Source organism: Vigna radiata, chromosome 5, assembly GCF_000741045.1.
Source record: "Vigna radiata var. radiata cultivar VC1973A chromosome 5, Vradiata_ver6, whole genome shotgun sequence".
Lineage (NCBI taxonomy): Eukaryota > Viridiplantae > Streptophyta > Magnoliopsida > Fabales > Fabaceae > Vigna > Vigna radiata.
Window position 1 is genome coordinate 21,036,148 of NC_028355.1, and position 17,035 is coordinate 21,053,182.

General features: G+C 30.0%; 2 protein-coding genes and 1 non-coding gene across 7 annotated transcripts; 1 reads left to right on the plus strand and 2 right to left on the minus strand.

Moving 5' to 3' along the window:
- Window positions 1-2,451: 2,451 nt before the first annotated feature.
- LOC106759665 (uncharacterized protein KIAA0930 homolog) lies at window positions 2,452-9,272 on the minus strand. Of its 5 annotated transcripts, none has more exons than XM_022780947.1 (13): window positions 9,115-9,272; window positions 8,662-8,857; window positions 8,435-8,509; window positions 7,239-7,345; window positions 6,640-6,700; window positions 6,383-6,511; window positions 5,561-5,620; window positions 5,373-5,447; window positions 4,737-4,883; window positions 3,987-4,041; window positions 3,442-3,564; window positions 2,821-3,050; window positions 2,452-2,711 (listed from the first exon to the last, which is right to left on the minus strand). In XM_022780947.1, exons 1-13 carry the CDS (start codon window positions 9,147-9,149, stop codon window positions 2,688-2,690), a joined length of 1,317 nt encoding a protein of 438 aa, XP_022636668.1. In that variant the 5' UTR covers window positions 9,150-9,272; the 3' UTR covers window positions 2,452-2,687. The 5 variants fall into 5 exon arrangements, with proteins under 5 accessions (XP_022636668.1, XP_022636667.1, XP_022636669.1 ...); XM_022780946.1 differs by having other exon boundaries at window positions 3,442-3,567; window positions 9,115-9,271; XM_022780948.1 differs by having other exon boundaries at window positions 3,442-3,567; window positions 8,662-8,879; window positions 9,115-9,258.
- Window positions 9,273-9,361: 89 nt separating this feature from the next.
- TRNAD-GUC lies at window positions 9,362-9,433 on the plus strand. Its single transcript has one exon. It is a non-coding gene; the product is annotated as a tRNA-Asp (tRNA).
- Window positions 9,434-12,193: 2,760 nt separating this feature from the next.
- On the minus strand, window positions 12,194-12,915 carry LOC106761471. Its single transcript, XM_014645023.2, has one exon. The coding sequence runs from the start codon at window positions 12,817-12,819 to the stop codon at window positions 12,469-12,471; it is 351 nt and encodes a 116-aa protein (XP_014500509.1). The 5' UTR covers window positions 12,820-12,915; the 3' UTR covers window positions 12,194-12,468.
- Window positions 12,916-17,035: the final 4,120 nt, after the last annotated feature.

Below are 17,035 nucleotides of genomic sequence, written 5' to 3' on the forward strand. Positions count from 1 at the left end.
CTTTATGATAGTAAAACCATTTGATTTTGGTCGATTGACTGTGGAAATAATTTTATACCATGAATACACAAAGCACATTTTAAAAGTTAACAGCTTGAAAGCTTTAGTTATGATGATAACATGACATTTCCGTATTGAATAATTTGGAAAAAGGGTTCCCGAGATATAGTGTAAACGACCAATGGAATCTCTAGAAAAAAAAAAAAGTAACAGTATTGTGGAAATGACAGGGACGTAAACAAATACACAAAAGAAAGTGTGTGGGGGTGAAAATAAAAAAAGTAGATAATAAAAAGGGAAAGCAAAAAACACTATTTTTATGTTTTGCCATTAGTGTATGTAAAATGTAAGTAGTTTTGGCATTAGGGTTTTGAAAGTAATATGATGGAGAATGGTATATATATGTGTGAGTTATTTGTTATTTATTTGTTAGAGAAGAGAGAAGAATATTCTTGGGTAGTTTTCTTAGTTGAGTAAATGGGGGAATTTTGTAGTGGTTGGTAGTTGGTTCCCTTGGACTATTAGCAAATATTAAAGCAGCATAGTGTTGAGTGGGGGATAACATGCAATCACTTGGGTTGCCATTTTAGTTAATCTTGATTAATTAAATGAAGGGAAAAGATAATGAAGCAATCGCTTTTTTTAGCTTGCTAAAGTAGCTTGCATGTGCATCAATGCAAGTAAATGTAATGGAAAGAAGAATAGTACAATTTAGGTGCTTCTCCTTTATCTATTGCAATTAATTGCAAGCCTTTCTTTTTGCTTAACCTTGTGGCCGCAATAACATTACAATAAACACACTGCATTTCATGTAGTTAATCACTTGGCTTTTGCTTCTTTAGACTATAGGGAACAAATCTCCAACACTAAGGGAATGCCCAATCTCATCCCTCGTGTAAAGTTTCCTTGTATAATTTGTTGGCATTGCTCGATTTAGAGAAATATTAAGGGAAAAAATACGTATAGTTTTGGAGTCTTTGATCATGATGACATGTTTTCGTAATTAATTACATATATTTGATGAAGGGTTAGGCATTATGTGGTCAATAAAAGTACAATTATTCATAACACTAAGAGAAGTGAGTGAAACGAGTGGTGTATGGTGACGAAAGGAATGCAATTACATCGAACTTAGTCATGAGCAATGCATTCCATCATTTGCATGAGATGCTCTAAAGATAAAAAATAGCACTATTAAATTGACTTGAAAATCAATTTTAACATGAAGTTTGTGATACAACAACATTCAGATATTCTATGAATAAATCCGATGCCCAGAGTAGACTACTATATTGTATGATTGATCAAATGATTGACGAAATTATGGTTACCAAGTCAATCGTCTACGTACTCCTAGTGATCAGTATTATATTAGTAAGTTTAAGATGATTTTCTTATATGATTTCATGAGAATTTTTTCAAAAAACCATTTATTTTTCTAAACATACACGCTTTTCGAATCATGTTTTTGATTGTTAAGCCCATAATGTGCCCTGTTTAATATTTATTTTCAAATTATTTTTTTCTCTTCATAGAAAAAACTTAGGTTTTTATCCAGATATATTTATATACATTAAATTTTTCAAAGCATGATATTCATATATAAAAATAACACATAATAATTCAGGTAGCAAGCCTATTAGTGATAATAGAGTTCTCAAAAGTAGATTAATTTAGGACACAATTCTCACAATCATGTGCTATAAAAAATAACAAAAGCAATAATCTGTCAAAGCAGTAAATAGATTATGACTAATTACTAGTGCTAATTTTTTAATATTGATAGTATTTTATCGATCCCCTTCAAACCGTAACTTTCATCCCCTTGAAAATGTTTGATAAAAAAAAAGACATAAAAGAAAATAAACAACAGTTTCAGACGATTTTTCGGCAACTCTAAATGACCATATAGTTAAACAACTTGAATAACTCAATGCTTTATAGAGCTAGAGAATACAAATAATTGAATTTGTATTCTCCCGCGTACTTATAAATATGATAATATCATACAACGGCAGAAACATAGATTAGAAAAACAAACATAAGGACATCCATTATGATCTATCTATTGAAGTAAACAAATGACTTTCGTGTCTTTTTGTGGTGTTTAATATTGCCATAATACGAAAAACTTTCAAATTCTCTATGAGTTAAAAATTAGGTAATCCAGTGAACTTGTCGAAAAGATAATGTAATAATAATTTTAAAATGTATGAATTCGCAAAAATGAGCTGATGGATTATATATGTAGCTGTTAAAGAAAAAAAAGAGACAAATAGGGTATTCTAAGTTTTATTTATGAAGATTAACAAAAGAAGAATGCATACTTTTTCATAAATAAACCCATATACATTAAAAGTCCCATTTTTAGTGGCAATCGCTGCCTGAGTGTAACTTTGACTGGAGATTATTTTCTTTCACCTTTTATCTCTAGTGGAATATGTTAAGAGATATAAGTAACTTTTAAAATAATTAAAAGAATGCATTAGTCGAGAAGAACCTACCCTAGTAATTGAAAATATAAAAATTACAATACTCCAACATACACCAACTAACATAGATGTGTATAACCAGATGCAACAAATTACCAAGAGATGCTCAACCCAACCCCAAATATGCACATTTCTGAGTATGCTTGCATATATCCCCTTCTGGATTTTCTTTGCGCCCACAGAAACAACTGATGATCACATGTTAACGGCAGGAGCTCCCTAATTTCACAATCAAACTTACTATGATCAGGTTCTAATCAGTGAAACAAAGTCGAAGGGTAGCAATGAGAACATGCCATTTCATTTAAACCTTTAGTGATCAACACACCTTAAACAGAAGATCATACGCAATACATTCCCAGGGCAATGATATGGACATTAAGCTGCACTTCAAAGGTACCAAATCATCAAAATTTGAGCTAGAGGTAGAGGCCGCTGCATAAGCATGCCTTGCTGCTACTGATGCGGCGGAAGCTGCTCTGCGGACAATTACGCCAAGCCCGAACCCTTTCTTTGATATAACTGGAGAAAATGGGCCTGAATCCTCGTGGCTTTGATCTGACATTGCGACAGAGAGATTCTATTTCAGCCACCCTTATATCTATCTTTTAATTGATAAGATTGGAACATAAACAAGCTTCACAACATGTTTGGTTAGAATAGTCAAACAAAGAAACGGTATTGCCGTGAGGCTTTTTTCTTTTAACCCTATAAACACTGTAGAAGCACATGCTATCCTGATAGAAACAAATTTAATACAAATTCACATAAAGTAAAACAAACAATAATATTTTAAACATGTTTCAATCCGACGAAGAATATTATTCAAGCTTTATAATATCTTATTTTCTTAAGTCTTGTAATACAGAAATCCTGTAAGGTAGCAAATCATAGCATGTCAAATGCCAACGAAAATTTTGGAAATCCCAGGCATAAAGTGGTTTCTTACCTGCAACACCAGAAACAGCTACTTCAACTTCTCCTCGGCCTCCAGGACCTTTCATGTAGATCCTATCTGTTTTGCCAGAGGAATGGCCCACTGATAAAAGGCTCCCAAATCGGGACCTGCCACCTGCTGTGAAACAAGAGGGAATAGATTGTATCTGAGCAAAGAGACAACAGATATATGGTATGTGGCACCTATTAGCTATGTACAACATAAAGAGCTAGTGGAATTTCCGGTCTGAAGGAAGTAAAGTGTTGCTTTAAGTAAGAGGGAAAATGCTACTAAAGATTAATCTATTAAACTGCTCTACATATGAAAATTTCTGTAAATAGAATTTATGAAATACCATAATATGGTTGGGCACTTTTTTTTCAGCAAGGATCAATAAAATTACCCAACCATGGTTAATGGATTTTTCAAAGATCAAGATATTTAAAATAACATTGACACACCAAGTGAAGGAAAGGAATTTATCCACATCCACATATCTGGTAAAATACTATGGTGACAATATGCTATATATTTAAAAATACATCCCCAAAGATTACCATCATAAGCATCTCGAACCATTTGATAGCTGACAAATCCTGAGAAAAGGGTAAGCTGCAAATCGGAGAGATATCAGAACATCAGAATGTTTGAGTTAGTAAATTAAGAAGTTCTGCATAAGTTTTGTTTGTTGACATAGCCATTGAATAATTTAAGTAGCTACTTGAAGAATTAGGCAGAGAATCTTGAAAATAAAACTTGGTTCATCAATAAAAAAAAGGCACATTGTTAGATAAAATTGTAATTTCCATTAACTTTCCAATTTATAGGTTATATATAGAGAGCATATCTGAAGAAATCACACTCATATGAAAGCGCATTAGGAACTAATATTCTAGCATGCATTTCAGGTATGGCCTTATTATGTTGAACTTAGCTGTTTTGTCAAAGTGAGTCCTGCAAGCAAATTCATTACAAACAATTTGCTGCATCTTATAAACTTAGGAAAGTGGTATGAATAGTCTCATCTTATAATGATCATGCTATAATCAGCGAAGTGTAAAGACAGTTATTCACATTTCAATTGCATAAATTACAAGCACTATCTTTTTGCCCTAGCATCTGCAAAAAGTGACAAATGTTCCAGCTGCATATTTCATCATTAACATCAAAGCATGTAGAAGGAATATACAGTCCATTTATGCAGCATTTAAATAAAACAAAAAATTATTTATAGAATGAACTGAGCAAATTATCAAAATCTGGAGGGAAAATAAATTTCAGATATAGTAACGAAGAAGTAATTAAACCTTTGTATCCTTTTTCTTTGTGGATCTAGTATGGACTTCCAAATTGGAGCTATTACTACAATCATTTGACACCTTCTCACTTGGAAATGCTGCCCCATCATGTGCATTCAGAACTACACAATAGCAATGATCTTTTTCGGTCAAAACCTGCACGGAAACAAAATCACCAAGATTTCATGAAGTCATCACAATGAGAAAGCATAATGCATTCAATAATGTCTACTCTTGATATGGAGCAAGTCAAGAACAATCAACCAAGAGTAAGCATTCATACAGTAAATAAATACATGACAATGTGAATTAAGAATTTAGAATTAATATCAATCAAAATTCAGCTCTTGACTGAAACACATAAGCATTAAACAATTATCAAGATCAGCCATTAATCTGTAACTAGTATACATTTTTGTAAATGGATATGGAAATTTCACAAGAAAATAAAAGTGTGGAGCATTTCAAGGTAACCTTCAAACCTTTTTTGCAATATGAAACAAACAATATAAAGCATGGCATATTTACAAAATATCACCTAACTTAACTAGAAAATGTAAACCACAAAATATGTTGAGTAAGTATAAACATTCCATACATGAAAGTGTAATTAAAAACGTAAAACTTACTAAAGTGATTTATTACCACAGCATCAAAAGTAGAGTCAAAATCATCAATTGCAAAACATATATCTGGATAAGCAGGAGTCGTTTCCACTTCCTACACACATCAATGTCAGTGTGATTGTCAATAAAAGTACAAAGTATCCAAAAACAATAGTTTTCATTCTTTTAAATATGAATATATAAAAGAAAAAAGATAGGTATACTTGCCTTTTTAGAGTCCAATTGAAAATTTACACGACTTGGGGATGCATAAACAGTCTTCACAATCTGAGTAAGTACAAAGGGCGTCACTGCCAAATCAGAGGATATGATGTGTATTTACATTTAGAGTTTTAGACATTTTAAACTTTCAACTCACCAATACTAAGCATATAATATTGAGAAAAAAAACTCATTGGCTTAAAGTTTCACAGAAAGCGATCGTTCAGTCCAAAATTTTGAAAAATCCTTATTGATAAATAAATTTAAACAGCACCAACAATAGGTTGACCATGGAAAAGAATAAAACAATCACAGATGCAGACAACAACATTCTCAAATCTATAGTCATTTCAAAGGGACAAAAATAGTTTAATATAGAAGTCGAATGAGATAAAAATATATAATGTAAAACAGAAGGGAATATTACCAACTACTGGGAAGGAGTTGAATTACATTTAGAGTTTATGACATATGGGAATGGTTGAGGACTACGGTTCCAGGCAGCCCTTGATCAAAATGTCAAGAAAGTCTAACTCACATTTAGACAGACATAAAAGGAGATATATTAACCTCGAAGTAACAGAAATCTAGAAATCACTCACAGTACCACACTTCTGTATTTGAAGCCATGAAAACTGAAATTCATCATCATAGAATAACATTACAACCCCGAATTGCAAAGGTATTTGTGACATTCTCAATGGGTCTTCTTATGGCAATTAATCAACACAATATAACAAAATGAACAAATTGAATCAGCTAGAAAGTTAGGACTAAAATATTTGCTGTTGGTTGGGATGAGCCTGAATAAGCCCAGAAGAACTAGACCTTCATAAAAGAAACGACGGATCCAATACATGCCAAACCATCAAAACGGGACTTAGGGTTGATAAATCTTCCGTTTTCTCTGAACCTTATATTGACGTATATCACAAGATTTGAAAATTCATTTTTGACCTATGAATATTAGATAACAAAAAAGAAGAGAGGAGAACAAATAAAAAAAATGAACATTATCTTTTACAAACAACTAAAAGTAGAGGAAGTATGGACAATGCAAATGAGAGAGATCATTATACACATACCTTGTATATAGGGGACAAAGGTGTATCCTCCCCAGTTCGATGATTAAGAAGATCCTGGTGACTAGAGAAATAGATAACTCAAATCAGATTGCCTAGATAAATGCTTGTGGGGAACCTATGGATAATAAACCTAAATTGTAAGGATTTATAAAGTTTATTCAAACACTTTCTTGGCCTAAATATATATATATATATATATATATATATAATTCTTCTTTAAAATTGCAGAATCTTTCAATCGGAATTTTTAAGTTACTCTAAGTACAATGAAAAATATGATGATGAAACAAAATATATGAAAAAAAGAAAACTGTTGAAACTGAAATGAACTTTGGTATTTAGCATAAAAGAAATCTTGCAGGTGATAAATGACCAAATGATAATGCAATCATACAACTCATCTATCTTGGTAATATTTAAGGAAACAAGAGATCGGTTCTTTGGAGATTCTGCAAAAAAAATCAACTGATGCATGCATATGACCACGGTACAAAGTAGATATATTTAAGAGGCAACCTGAATGGTTGTGAAATCATCTAAAAGATTAGCCATGGTGAAACACAATGGTGGAAACAAAATTAACAAAAGAGGATCGTTACCTGCAAATTGCCACAGTTACACTGAATGATGTATGGGCAATTAAATTCAAGTAAAATGATCGCCTCCAGTCCACATCTATAGAAGTTTCATCAACTAAGTCTTGCAACTGGTTGAGAAAAAGTGAACAAAATTATTTGGCATCATAATAGTTGAACTACCAAATCCTACGTCAAAAAGAGTTATCAAATAAACCACATGGATTTTAGCAACTAAAAATTATAATTGGTTCACAAGGAAAATAATCCCAAGCCACATGATGCACAAACACTTTCATGCACTCAATACCTGCCACAATTAAACTCATACTAAGCCAGGCCAACTTTAACTGTCATGTTTGGATAAAATTTGGATGGGTGCCTTCATTAATTCCGATGCACCAAATGAAGAACAGAGAAATTGTTGCTTTAAAAAATGTTTTTGGGCTCGCTCTCCAACTTTAACCTCAAATTAACACAAACTCACCTAAAATTCTGCTTTTTTAAGGCATCCCTAGCTTCTAATTAGGCTATATCTTAGATTTTGAGTAACGCCTAAACCAAAATTCTAATACATACACAGCATCAAAGTTTATCCTAATGGTTGTTATTAAACCAATTGGATCTCTTGTAAATGGGTCATTGTAGGATCACCTGTATGGTAGATATCTAGTCTTAAAAAATCTAATTGACATGTGCAATCCCAAATGTGAGGAGTGTGAGTCAAAGATCATATACTGACCAGCGATAAGACCAAAATAGCACACATAAGTAAGCACAAGCTAATTTTAAGGCCCAAACCAAATAAAAGAGGAACAAGTTTAAAAAATGAGATTGCATTAACATGTTGGTTTGTTAGAAGAAATTTTGAATTGTTTTCACAACTACATATCCATGAATGCCAATGACAATTAAAAGTCTCAAACACCTATAATAATAGTTTTCACCTTCGATTTACAGGGGTAAAAGATCAATCAGTAACAAACATCTTTTACATGTTTTTCCTCTTCTTTGACTATGTAAATGATTCAGGGGAAAAAGACACAAGTTAGAATATTATCATCATATACATGAAGCACACAAGAAAACGATTTATCGTATATCGTTTAGCGTGAAGAACATCGACAACAAGCACTTTCGGAGTTTTAACTTCTGCCGATCCTTATATTGTGTGTGCACAAGTGTACGAGATTTTGAATATATTTTAAATTTGAATTTACCTTAGGTGCCCACCTGCGTACAAAATAAGGCTCGACGATCTCTGTTTTATTGTTGGAACCAGAACCATGGGAACCCTGAACGAAAACAAGACTTCTAAACGGATCAAATATTGCTTCCAATCCAACTTTCAAACCAAAGAACATAGCAATTATATGTCACGAATAATCCGTTTGAACAAAGATTAACATTAAATGAATCGAAACATTTTAAGTTGAAAAAGACATACCAATTTTCTGACAAAGAAAACAAGATCATCATCTTGACGTCCCCTTGACTCCATGCCACGGACGAAATACAAATCAAAAACATCGTGCCAAAACCTCATATCCATTTCAACATCAGAAGTATCTTGATCTTTATCCTCAATTACCGTTTGCCCAATTAACTTGGAGTTTTTCTTCACCATGCTCAACAATTCATACCTTTCGAACACAAATCAAAAACCTAATAATTACAATTTACCAAAAAGAGAAAAAAAAATTGATGCAGGACAGTATTATTAGCGCATCCAAAACACCAAAAGAAGAAAGTCTGGAAAAATATTAATGCACGATGCAACACCATGTGAGATTGCATTATCATTCCATTACCCAATCATAATCATAAAATTGATCACGAGTGAAACCACAAAAAAAGAGAGCGCAAAAGAACACAAATGTGATCGTAAAATTACAAGTACCTTGAGGGGGTTTCGTCTCCATCGCCCAGCACCATCTCAATTGCTTTCGGTTATCAATGTTCAAGAAAAATAATCCAGTTTAGGGTTTATGGCCAAGAATCGTAGGCGATGATGAGCTTCCAAATCTCTACAGTGCTCGAGAAGAAAAAAGAGTGGGCAAGTTGTTCGGTGCTTATACACTTCAACACACCAATAGAGAACAGAAATTAATATATATTTTATTTATTATAAATGAATCCATCACTTGGTCGTTGTAGTATAGTGGTAAGTATTCCCGCCTGTCACGCGGGTGACCCGGGTTCGATCCCCGGCAACGGCGAATTTTAACTTTCGTTTACTATTAATTATTGTTTCTATTAAATATGATTTAATGAGATTATCTATGTTTTCGTTGTAATAGTGGAAATAATTTTCGTCTGTTTTACGAATGACATGGGTTCGACCTCGGCTATCATGGAATTGCTTTTTCGTTCAAAAATACATTTTGTGATTCTATTATCACTAAATGTACATTAGAAATAAGATTAAATTACATTAGTAAAGTTATATGATATTAGTGTAAAACTAATTATCACACTATTTATTTACATTGGATTTAAAGGGAAATGAGAAAAAAATGTAGTGATATTTTTTTGAATAAGTGAAATTGTTTTACATTGAATTATTTGGTATTTAATGTGAAAGTTTTTAAATTAAGACTCATAAGATTATTTTTTCTAATGATTTCATTGTGATTTCTCTTTTTCTTATCTTATCTCTAGTGACGTTATATATGTATTTTTAGATGTGCTTGAGGTCATTTTGTTAGTCTGAATTAGTTAGGAAACATTTTCCAAAAATTAAATTGGATTTTTGTATGTCTAAGTCTTATATATTCTATATAATCGTTCTATTATTAAATTCCACACTATAGTTGTTTGGTTCTCAATTGTACATCAATATTTCCTTTGATTTTGTTTATTTGTTTTCCTTATTTACATATTTACCTTTTGTATTTAAATGTGTTGTATCTAAATTATCTTTTTGTGTTTCACTATTCTTCGATTTTATAAAGATCATGAAAATAGTTAGAAATTTGTTTTTAACAAATTTTGTTAGTAGTTTCACTTAATTTATATTTAATATTAGAGTAATGTATTTTAAAATACAAAATTTTGGTAATTAAAAACTTTAAACATTCATAAGTAATTGGAATCAAAGATATCCAAAATTTGTCTATTTATTATAACTTTTTTTTTAGTAATATTTGATTCTTGTTAATTTAAAGCATTTAGTTGATATTTTGATAATTGCTTTTACAACATTTTAATATTATTTACATGTTATTTTATTATTAATCTAAAATTATTTTATGATCAATAAAAATTATCATAAATATTATATAATAATACGTAAATAATATTAAAATATTATAAAAAAATAAAATAATATTGGTAAAACATCGTTATCCTTATTTTATATACGTAAAACAGTTGTATAGATATAAGTTTTGGGGAGACAAAGGCGTGAATTTGTTGCATTAGGTAAAATAGTTGTAGGTAGTGAAAGAAAGAAGGGACAGTGATTGATCGTTGCAATAGCTTTTTTAATTTTTTTGTAGAACGTAAAATATGTGAAATATAGAGAGAGGTAGAAAGAAGAAAATAAGATAATAAAAAAGGTAAATAAGGAGAAAATGAGTAACGTGAAATGTGAGTGTAACTACGCATCGGTTTGAACGATGCGCTGATGGCACGTCAGAATCATTCATAATGGGTTCAATGTCATCATATCACATGTCATTTTGACTTTAGAGACATTACAAATGTAAGTGTACGTTTTTAAATGACAGAACTAAAATATTTTTCATTTTTGTTTACAGCATTTCATTTCTCTTCCCACCATTCGATTTCTATTTAAAAATACATCGAATTAAACATCTTTGTAAATTGATTCATGACATAAATAGATTGCACGTTATTAATTGTAAAATCTTAAATCAAAATACTCTAATTTAATTTAAAAACATAATATAAATATGAAACTAAAATTTTCAAAAAAACAGCATTACTTAATTCACTTGTAATTCATCAATACTTGTTAAAGAAAGTTGAACATAAACCAGAAACTCAGAATTAATCATGTGTTTTTGTCCACACCATTGCACCAAAAATTAAAAGATAATTAGGCAAATCAAAATCTCAGTAATAAAATGGTTGCCGTTTCCCTTAATTTAATTGAATGCAAACGCGTCTTCTACTATTTCTTGGATTCCTTGTAGCTGATGTTAAGTCAAGGGACAACATTTTTAAAGTAAAAGAAACTTTGTCCACCGAAACAACGCAATCATCACGACCCAAACGACAACATCATCAAATATGAAACAATTGAGCGACAGAGTGTGAGTACATGTTCATTTTTTTAATGCAGCTTTAGTCCACAGAACATGCTCAATCTACACTATTAAACCATTTTTTCTGCAACTTGTTACTTTTAAATTAATTGCTACACATATCAAAATCTAACAATCTATCATCTTCTTTCAGATCCCAACTCAATATCTTCTTGCCCTGCCCATCACTTTAATTCTTTTCTTCCTTTCCCATTTTCCCTTTTTTCATTCATCAAAAATTAAACTTCAGTTTTTGCAATGTAAACCGAAATTTCTACTGTCCCAACTTTGAGTCTAAATAGACAAACTTCACTTGTTACACGTGATGATGTTTTGAAAATCCTAAATCGATTAACAGATTTTGCGAGATTAATTTAAGTTTAAATATCATATCAGAGTTATATTACAATTAAATAAATTAATTTTTGTACAGTTTTATAGCAAATTTTATTCAATAAAACTTTTGTTACTGCGATGCGACTTGTTAATTAAATATCACATTAGAAATGAACATTTTCTCAATAATGTTAATCCATAAAGTCTCTCATTATCGATAGTTCAGTCGGTGGCTGCTGAAGATAAAAATGAACATACAATCAGAATTCATAACTGGGTAAAAATAAGCACTTCATAATTTTGTGGATTCACAGATATTTAACGTTGGTGAATGGAAATGTTGTCAAGCTGTAAGAAAGAAACATCAGAAAATTGCACAAAAAGGTAAGGGGAATCAAGCTTCAAGCTTCAAGCTCCAAACTCCAAACTCCGTTTAATTTATTTCATTACACGTTAATCATTCTTCATTATGTATAATAATATAAAAGATAAATTCTTAATTTCATTTTGGCTCTCCAAAATCACTCCAAAACATAATTAAGGTGTGAGAAGGCATAATATTAATAACCCCATAGATGCAACATTAGATCACATATACCGAGAAGATTAAGAGACGTTGATTTTGATTGTGTTCGCTTGACTTACGTTCAGTCCTCGTCGACGACGATCAGGGCTTCACACTTCTTCCCTTTCCCGGTCCTTCTCCTGCTGCCGGCGGCCGAAACGACACCGTCGTGGCGGAGGTTTCCGTCGTTGAGCATCAACGGCAAGTCGTTGGCGTCTTCGCCGTCTTCCTGGGTGGCGATGCGAATGCAAGAGCAACGGTTCAGGGAGGCGAAGAAAGCCGTTGTGACGCCGTTGATGAACCACATGGCCACGCCATCAAACTTTCCGCAACCGGAGGAGGCTTGCGTGGAGGAGACCCTGGACTCGACGGAGTTGGGTGATCGGAGACTGAAGAAGCCGGTGCAGGTGGAAGAAGAAGTAGTGGCAGCCATAGAAATAGTTTGAAAGGAGCACAGCGAGAACAGAAGCCAGAGCTTAAGAAGCTTCAGCTTTTCGTAGTTAACGGACTCTACAAAGCTTAATCAACTATAACAATCAAGTTTTATACAATATATTCGTAATTAAGTATGTTTTAATATATATATATATATATAAATAAATAATTTACTAAAATGTTAACTTTTGTGGGACAATAAATTGTCCTATTGACCTACTATTTAATAAGGTTGATAAGGGTGTTTTTCCTTGATGGAATAGAAAGCAAAGCATATCTAATTGAGTCGGACTGGTTAGTTAGTTTTGTTATCCTAATTTTAATTATGTTTTCATATTTTATGTTGTTAAGTTACAAAATTAATGTTTATATTATAGTTAATTTCATGTATTTTTAAAACCATATTTATGTATATTTCTTAATAAAGTTTATCTATCTAATAAAAAGTTTAGTCAAATCTTTTTAATCATATTATATACCAATACTAATATACTAGTCCAAAAGATAAAACTAGTTAATCATATTGGATCAAATGTTTCAAACGGTTAATCATATTATAAATATAACTATACATTATTCTTAACATTGAATTGCTTAGATCTATAAATATAAATTTAAAATAAAGAGGTAGATAAGAATATTTAATATGTAAAATATTTAACTCTTATACTTCTTTTTTATAAAATGTATAGTTACTACTAAGTAATTAATGATTACAAATATTCTTCCTACCATTTAGTTAATCCCCTTTAAGATAAAAAAAAAAAAAAAAAAAACATGGTCATTCTTTTCTCATTTACTCACTTTATGACTGTCCCAAATATTCTTTAGGTGTCGTGTCATTTTGTCTACGTCAAATGAAGTTGTTTTAAATATAAGTGTAAGCTTCAAAACAGTAGATACACAAATGAGTAATTTCAGTTGAAATATATTTATGGAAAAAGAAAATTTTTAGAAGTGTAGTACTTATTATCTAATACTTAATGATGTAAAGTAATAAGAGACCCAAAGAAAGTACATTAATACTTTAGGGTTAAATATGGTTTTAGTCTCAATACTTTGAAGCGATTTTGGTTTTAGTCTCTTTTTGAAACTATGGTACAATTTAGTCCTTCAACTTTAGAAAACTCTGGTTTTAGTCACTAAAACCAGATTGAATGACTAAATTGTACCATAGATTGAAAGAGAGACTAAAATCAAAATCGCTTCAAAGTATAGAGACTAAAAACATATTTATCCCAATACTTTATGTAAGACCATTTTTTTTTTTTTATGTTTTACATGATAACACTGTCATGATTTGTTGAAAATCTCTTATTTTACACTCAATTTGTTCTCCTTCTAAGCTTTCTTCTCTTATAATCATCAATTTTTAATATTGGTAACATCAACCTTTAACTCTTGATTACAAAATGCGTATTTATTATATTATAGATTTCAATTGTGTAAATCAATATGCTAATAACTTTTTACGACGTAACAGCGAATCTAAATTGACATGTTATGTTATAATAAGCTTCGTTTTGCTTTATAACATACCTTTTTCACATTATTAAGGGAAATTCACACTTAATGATTGAAAAGGTATATAAATAATATAATATAGTAAAAAACTAATTAAGAGATGTAAAAAGTATATATATATATATATATATATATTTAGTAGAAAATATAATTTGTAATCTAATAAGGTGTCATTCAAAATAGTAAAATTGATAGAAATCTCGTATTATCTTTTATCCTAAGCTAAATTGTTATGTACGTAGCAGACGCCCCCACACATTGAAAATAAACGATGTGTACTCATTGTAGTTACGTTGCATCTGACACAAAATACACAGCAGAGACAGCTAATATATTAAACTATTTCATGAATTTGATCATAAGCTACGTTCACAATTATTGCTCAATTCTTCAATACATTCTCAACTTATAGATTAAGATTTTTCTCTTAGATTATATATCTCTCTCACATCGAACATGAACCACACTTTGGACATCCTTTTATTAGCAGCATTGCAAGAAGACATAAATCAGAGTTTACACTCACAATTTTTTATACAAAATTTTGTGTAATCATTGTCCATAGCTCTGGAACATTTCAGAATACCTATTTAAAAGTCCGTTTTAAGTATTTAAATCAATACAAATAACCATTTATTTTAAAAATCAAACCAAACATACAAAAATGTAATTTGCACTTCTTTTGGAAACAATATTGTTGCATATTATTGTTGATGTTTATCTAATGAGGTAATAAATCATTATTCATGGGTTACCTTTTCTTTTTCGAGAATCGTGGGTAAACTTATCATATCATGAGTGTAACATTTTGTAACCCATCACCTACTCTGTAAAATGAGGCTATTTTTACGCTATTTTTTTGGTAATTAGACAAACACAGTGTACAATTGGACTGCAAAGGCGGTTTTGGAAGTAATTCACTTTTAATCAGTTTAAATATAAGTTAATTTAACAAATTATTTCGCATATATATTTTTTAATTTATGTAGTATTTCATTTTATTTTCCATTTTAAAAATATTTATGAAGACGTCTGTCTAAATAAATTGTAATGTTCCAAATACGATAAACTAATTATTTGTTTAGTAAATTGCTTAGGATAATTTTTGTTTTGGATTAGAAGTAACTAGTGTGGAATTAATACACTCTGCACTAACTAGTGAAAATATATATATATATATATATATATATATATATATATATATATATATATATATAAGTAGTTTTTTTTTTAGTTTAAAAAAGTTGTTAAGTTCAAAAAAAATTATCAAAAAAATAGTTAATTTTAAAAAATAATTATACAAAGGGTGGTGACTTAATTATTAAAAGCCATTAATTAAAATATCATTATATCAGTTATGTTCACATAAAAAAAAAGAAGTCCATAACTCCTTGGTTTTACTACTTATCGAAAGGGTGTAATGTAAAATGAGATTGTAGCGTGTTATGTAATACCCTTATGTTTTTGTATATAATTTCATACATTTTAAAAGGGTAGGAACTTCATGCCTTCATAGTATATACTTTTGATTTTGCCGATACCAAAAAAAATATACTTTTGCTTTAGCTGGTAAAAGAAATTCTATAACAGTTTTTTTTTTTTACTGTATTACACACTTATTAAATTTAAATAAAATTAACTAAAAAGATAACTATATTCCTTAGAAATAGAAAAGTAAAAAATACATTTTTTTAAATGGATTATTTGAATTAATTTACATTATTTTATTAATATGTTTTATGAAAATTTTAATTGATGCAAATGAACATTATAATATTATTAAAATTTAACGTGTTAAAATGTTAAATTATTCCTAATTTGATATAATATATCAATTTAAATTTTGAATGTTAAAAAACAATGAAATAAATAAAAAAAAAATAAATAATAAAGTGAAAAAATTAGTGAGTTAATGAAAATATAACAATTCTTAATTTTTTAAGAGTAAAGAGATAAATTTATAATGTATTAGATTCAATAATCTCACAATAAACAAGAAATGAAAGGAAAGTATAAATTGGATAATTGTGCGTGCGTTACATTATAAATAGTGTTAATGGATGGGTTTGAATCAAAATCTAATACTCAATTTAAATTTAACTGAAACACTCAGAATCCAAAATATTTAAGATATATACATGTAAACGTCCATAACTAATGACGTTTTTTAAATTTCACATTGAATATTTAGTTATATTGTAAATAGCGTTATCTATGAAAATAACATTATTTTTCTATTTAAATAATTTGATCTATAGTTACTCTAATATTCAAGTATTCTTATGTTACTCTCAATCTCTTTTTCTTTAAACTTTAAAGAATTTAGACACACATGCGAGAGCACATGTGTTTCCGTTAGCAAAAGTAGAAAACGTTAACCCCCATGAGATTGTTTAGTGAAAAGAAAAAAATACTAAAATTAACTAATCATGAAAAATATAATTTTAAAATTAATTTTTTTTAATTAGTACAATATTATTAAAAAAATATACAAATACTTAGAAATCTAAGAATAACGTTTTTTTTTTCTAACATCCATAATTAATTGCGATATAAACAGATTGTCTAAGAAATAAAGAACATAAAGTAAATGCACAAACCAATATGGAGGCAAATAAAGGACATTAATGAAGCAGAGACGCGGAATGCATCATCTTCATTGACAGAGGTGTAGTGTATAAAAATAGTTT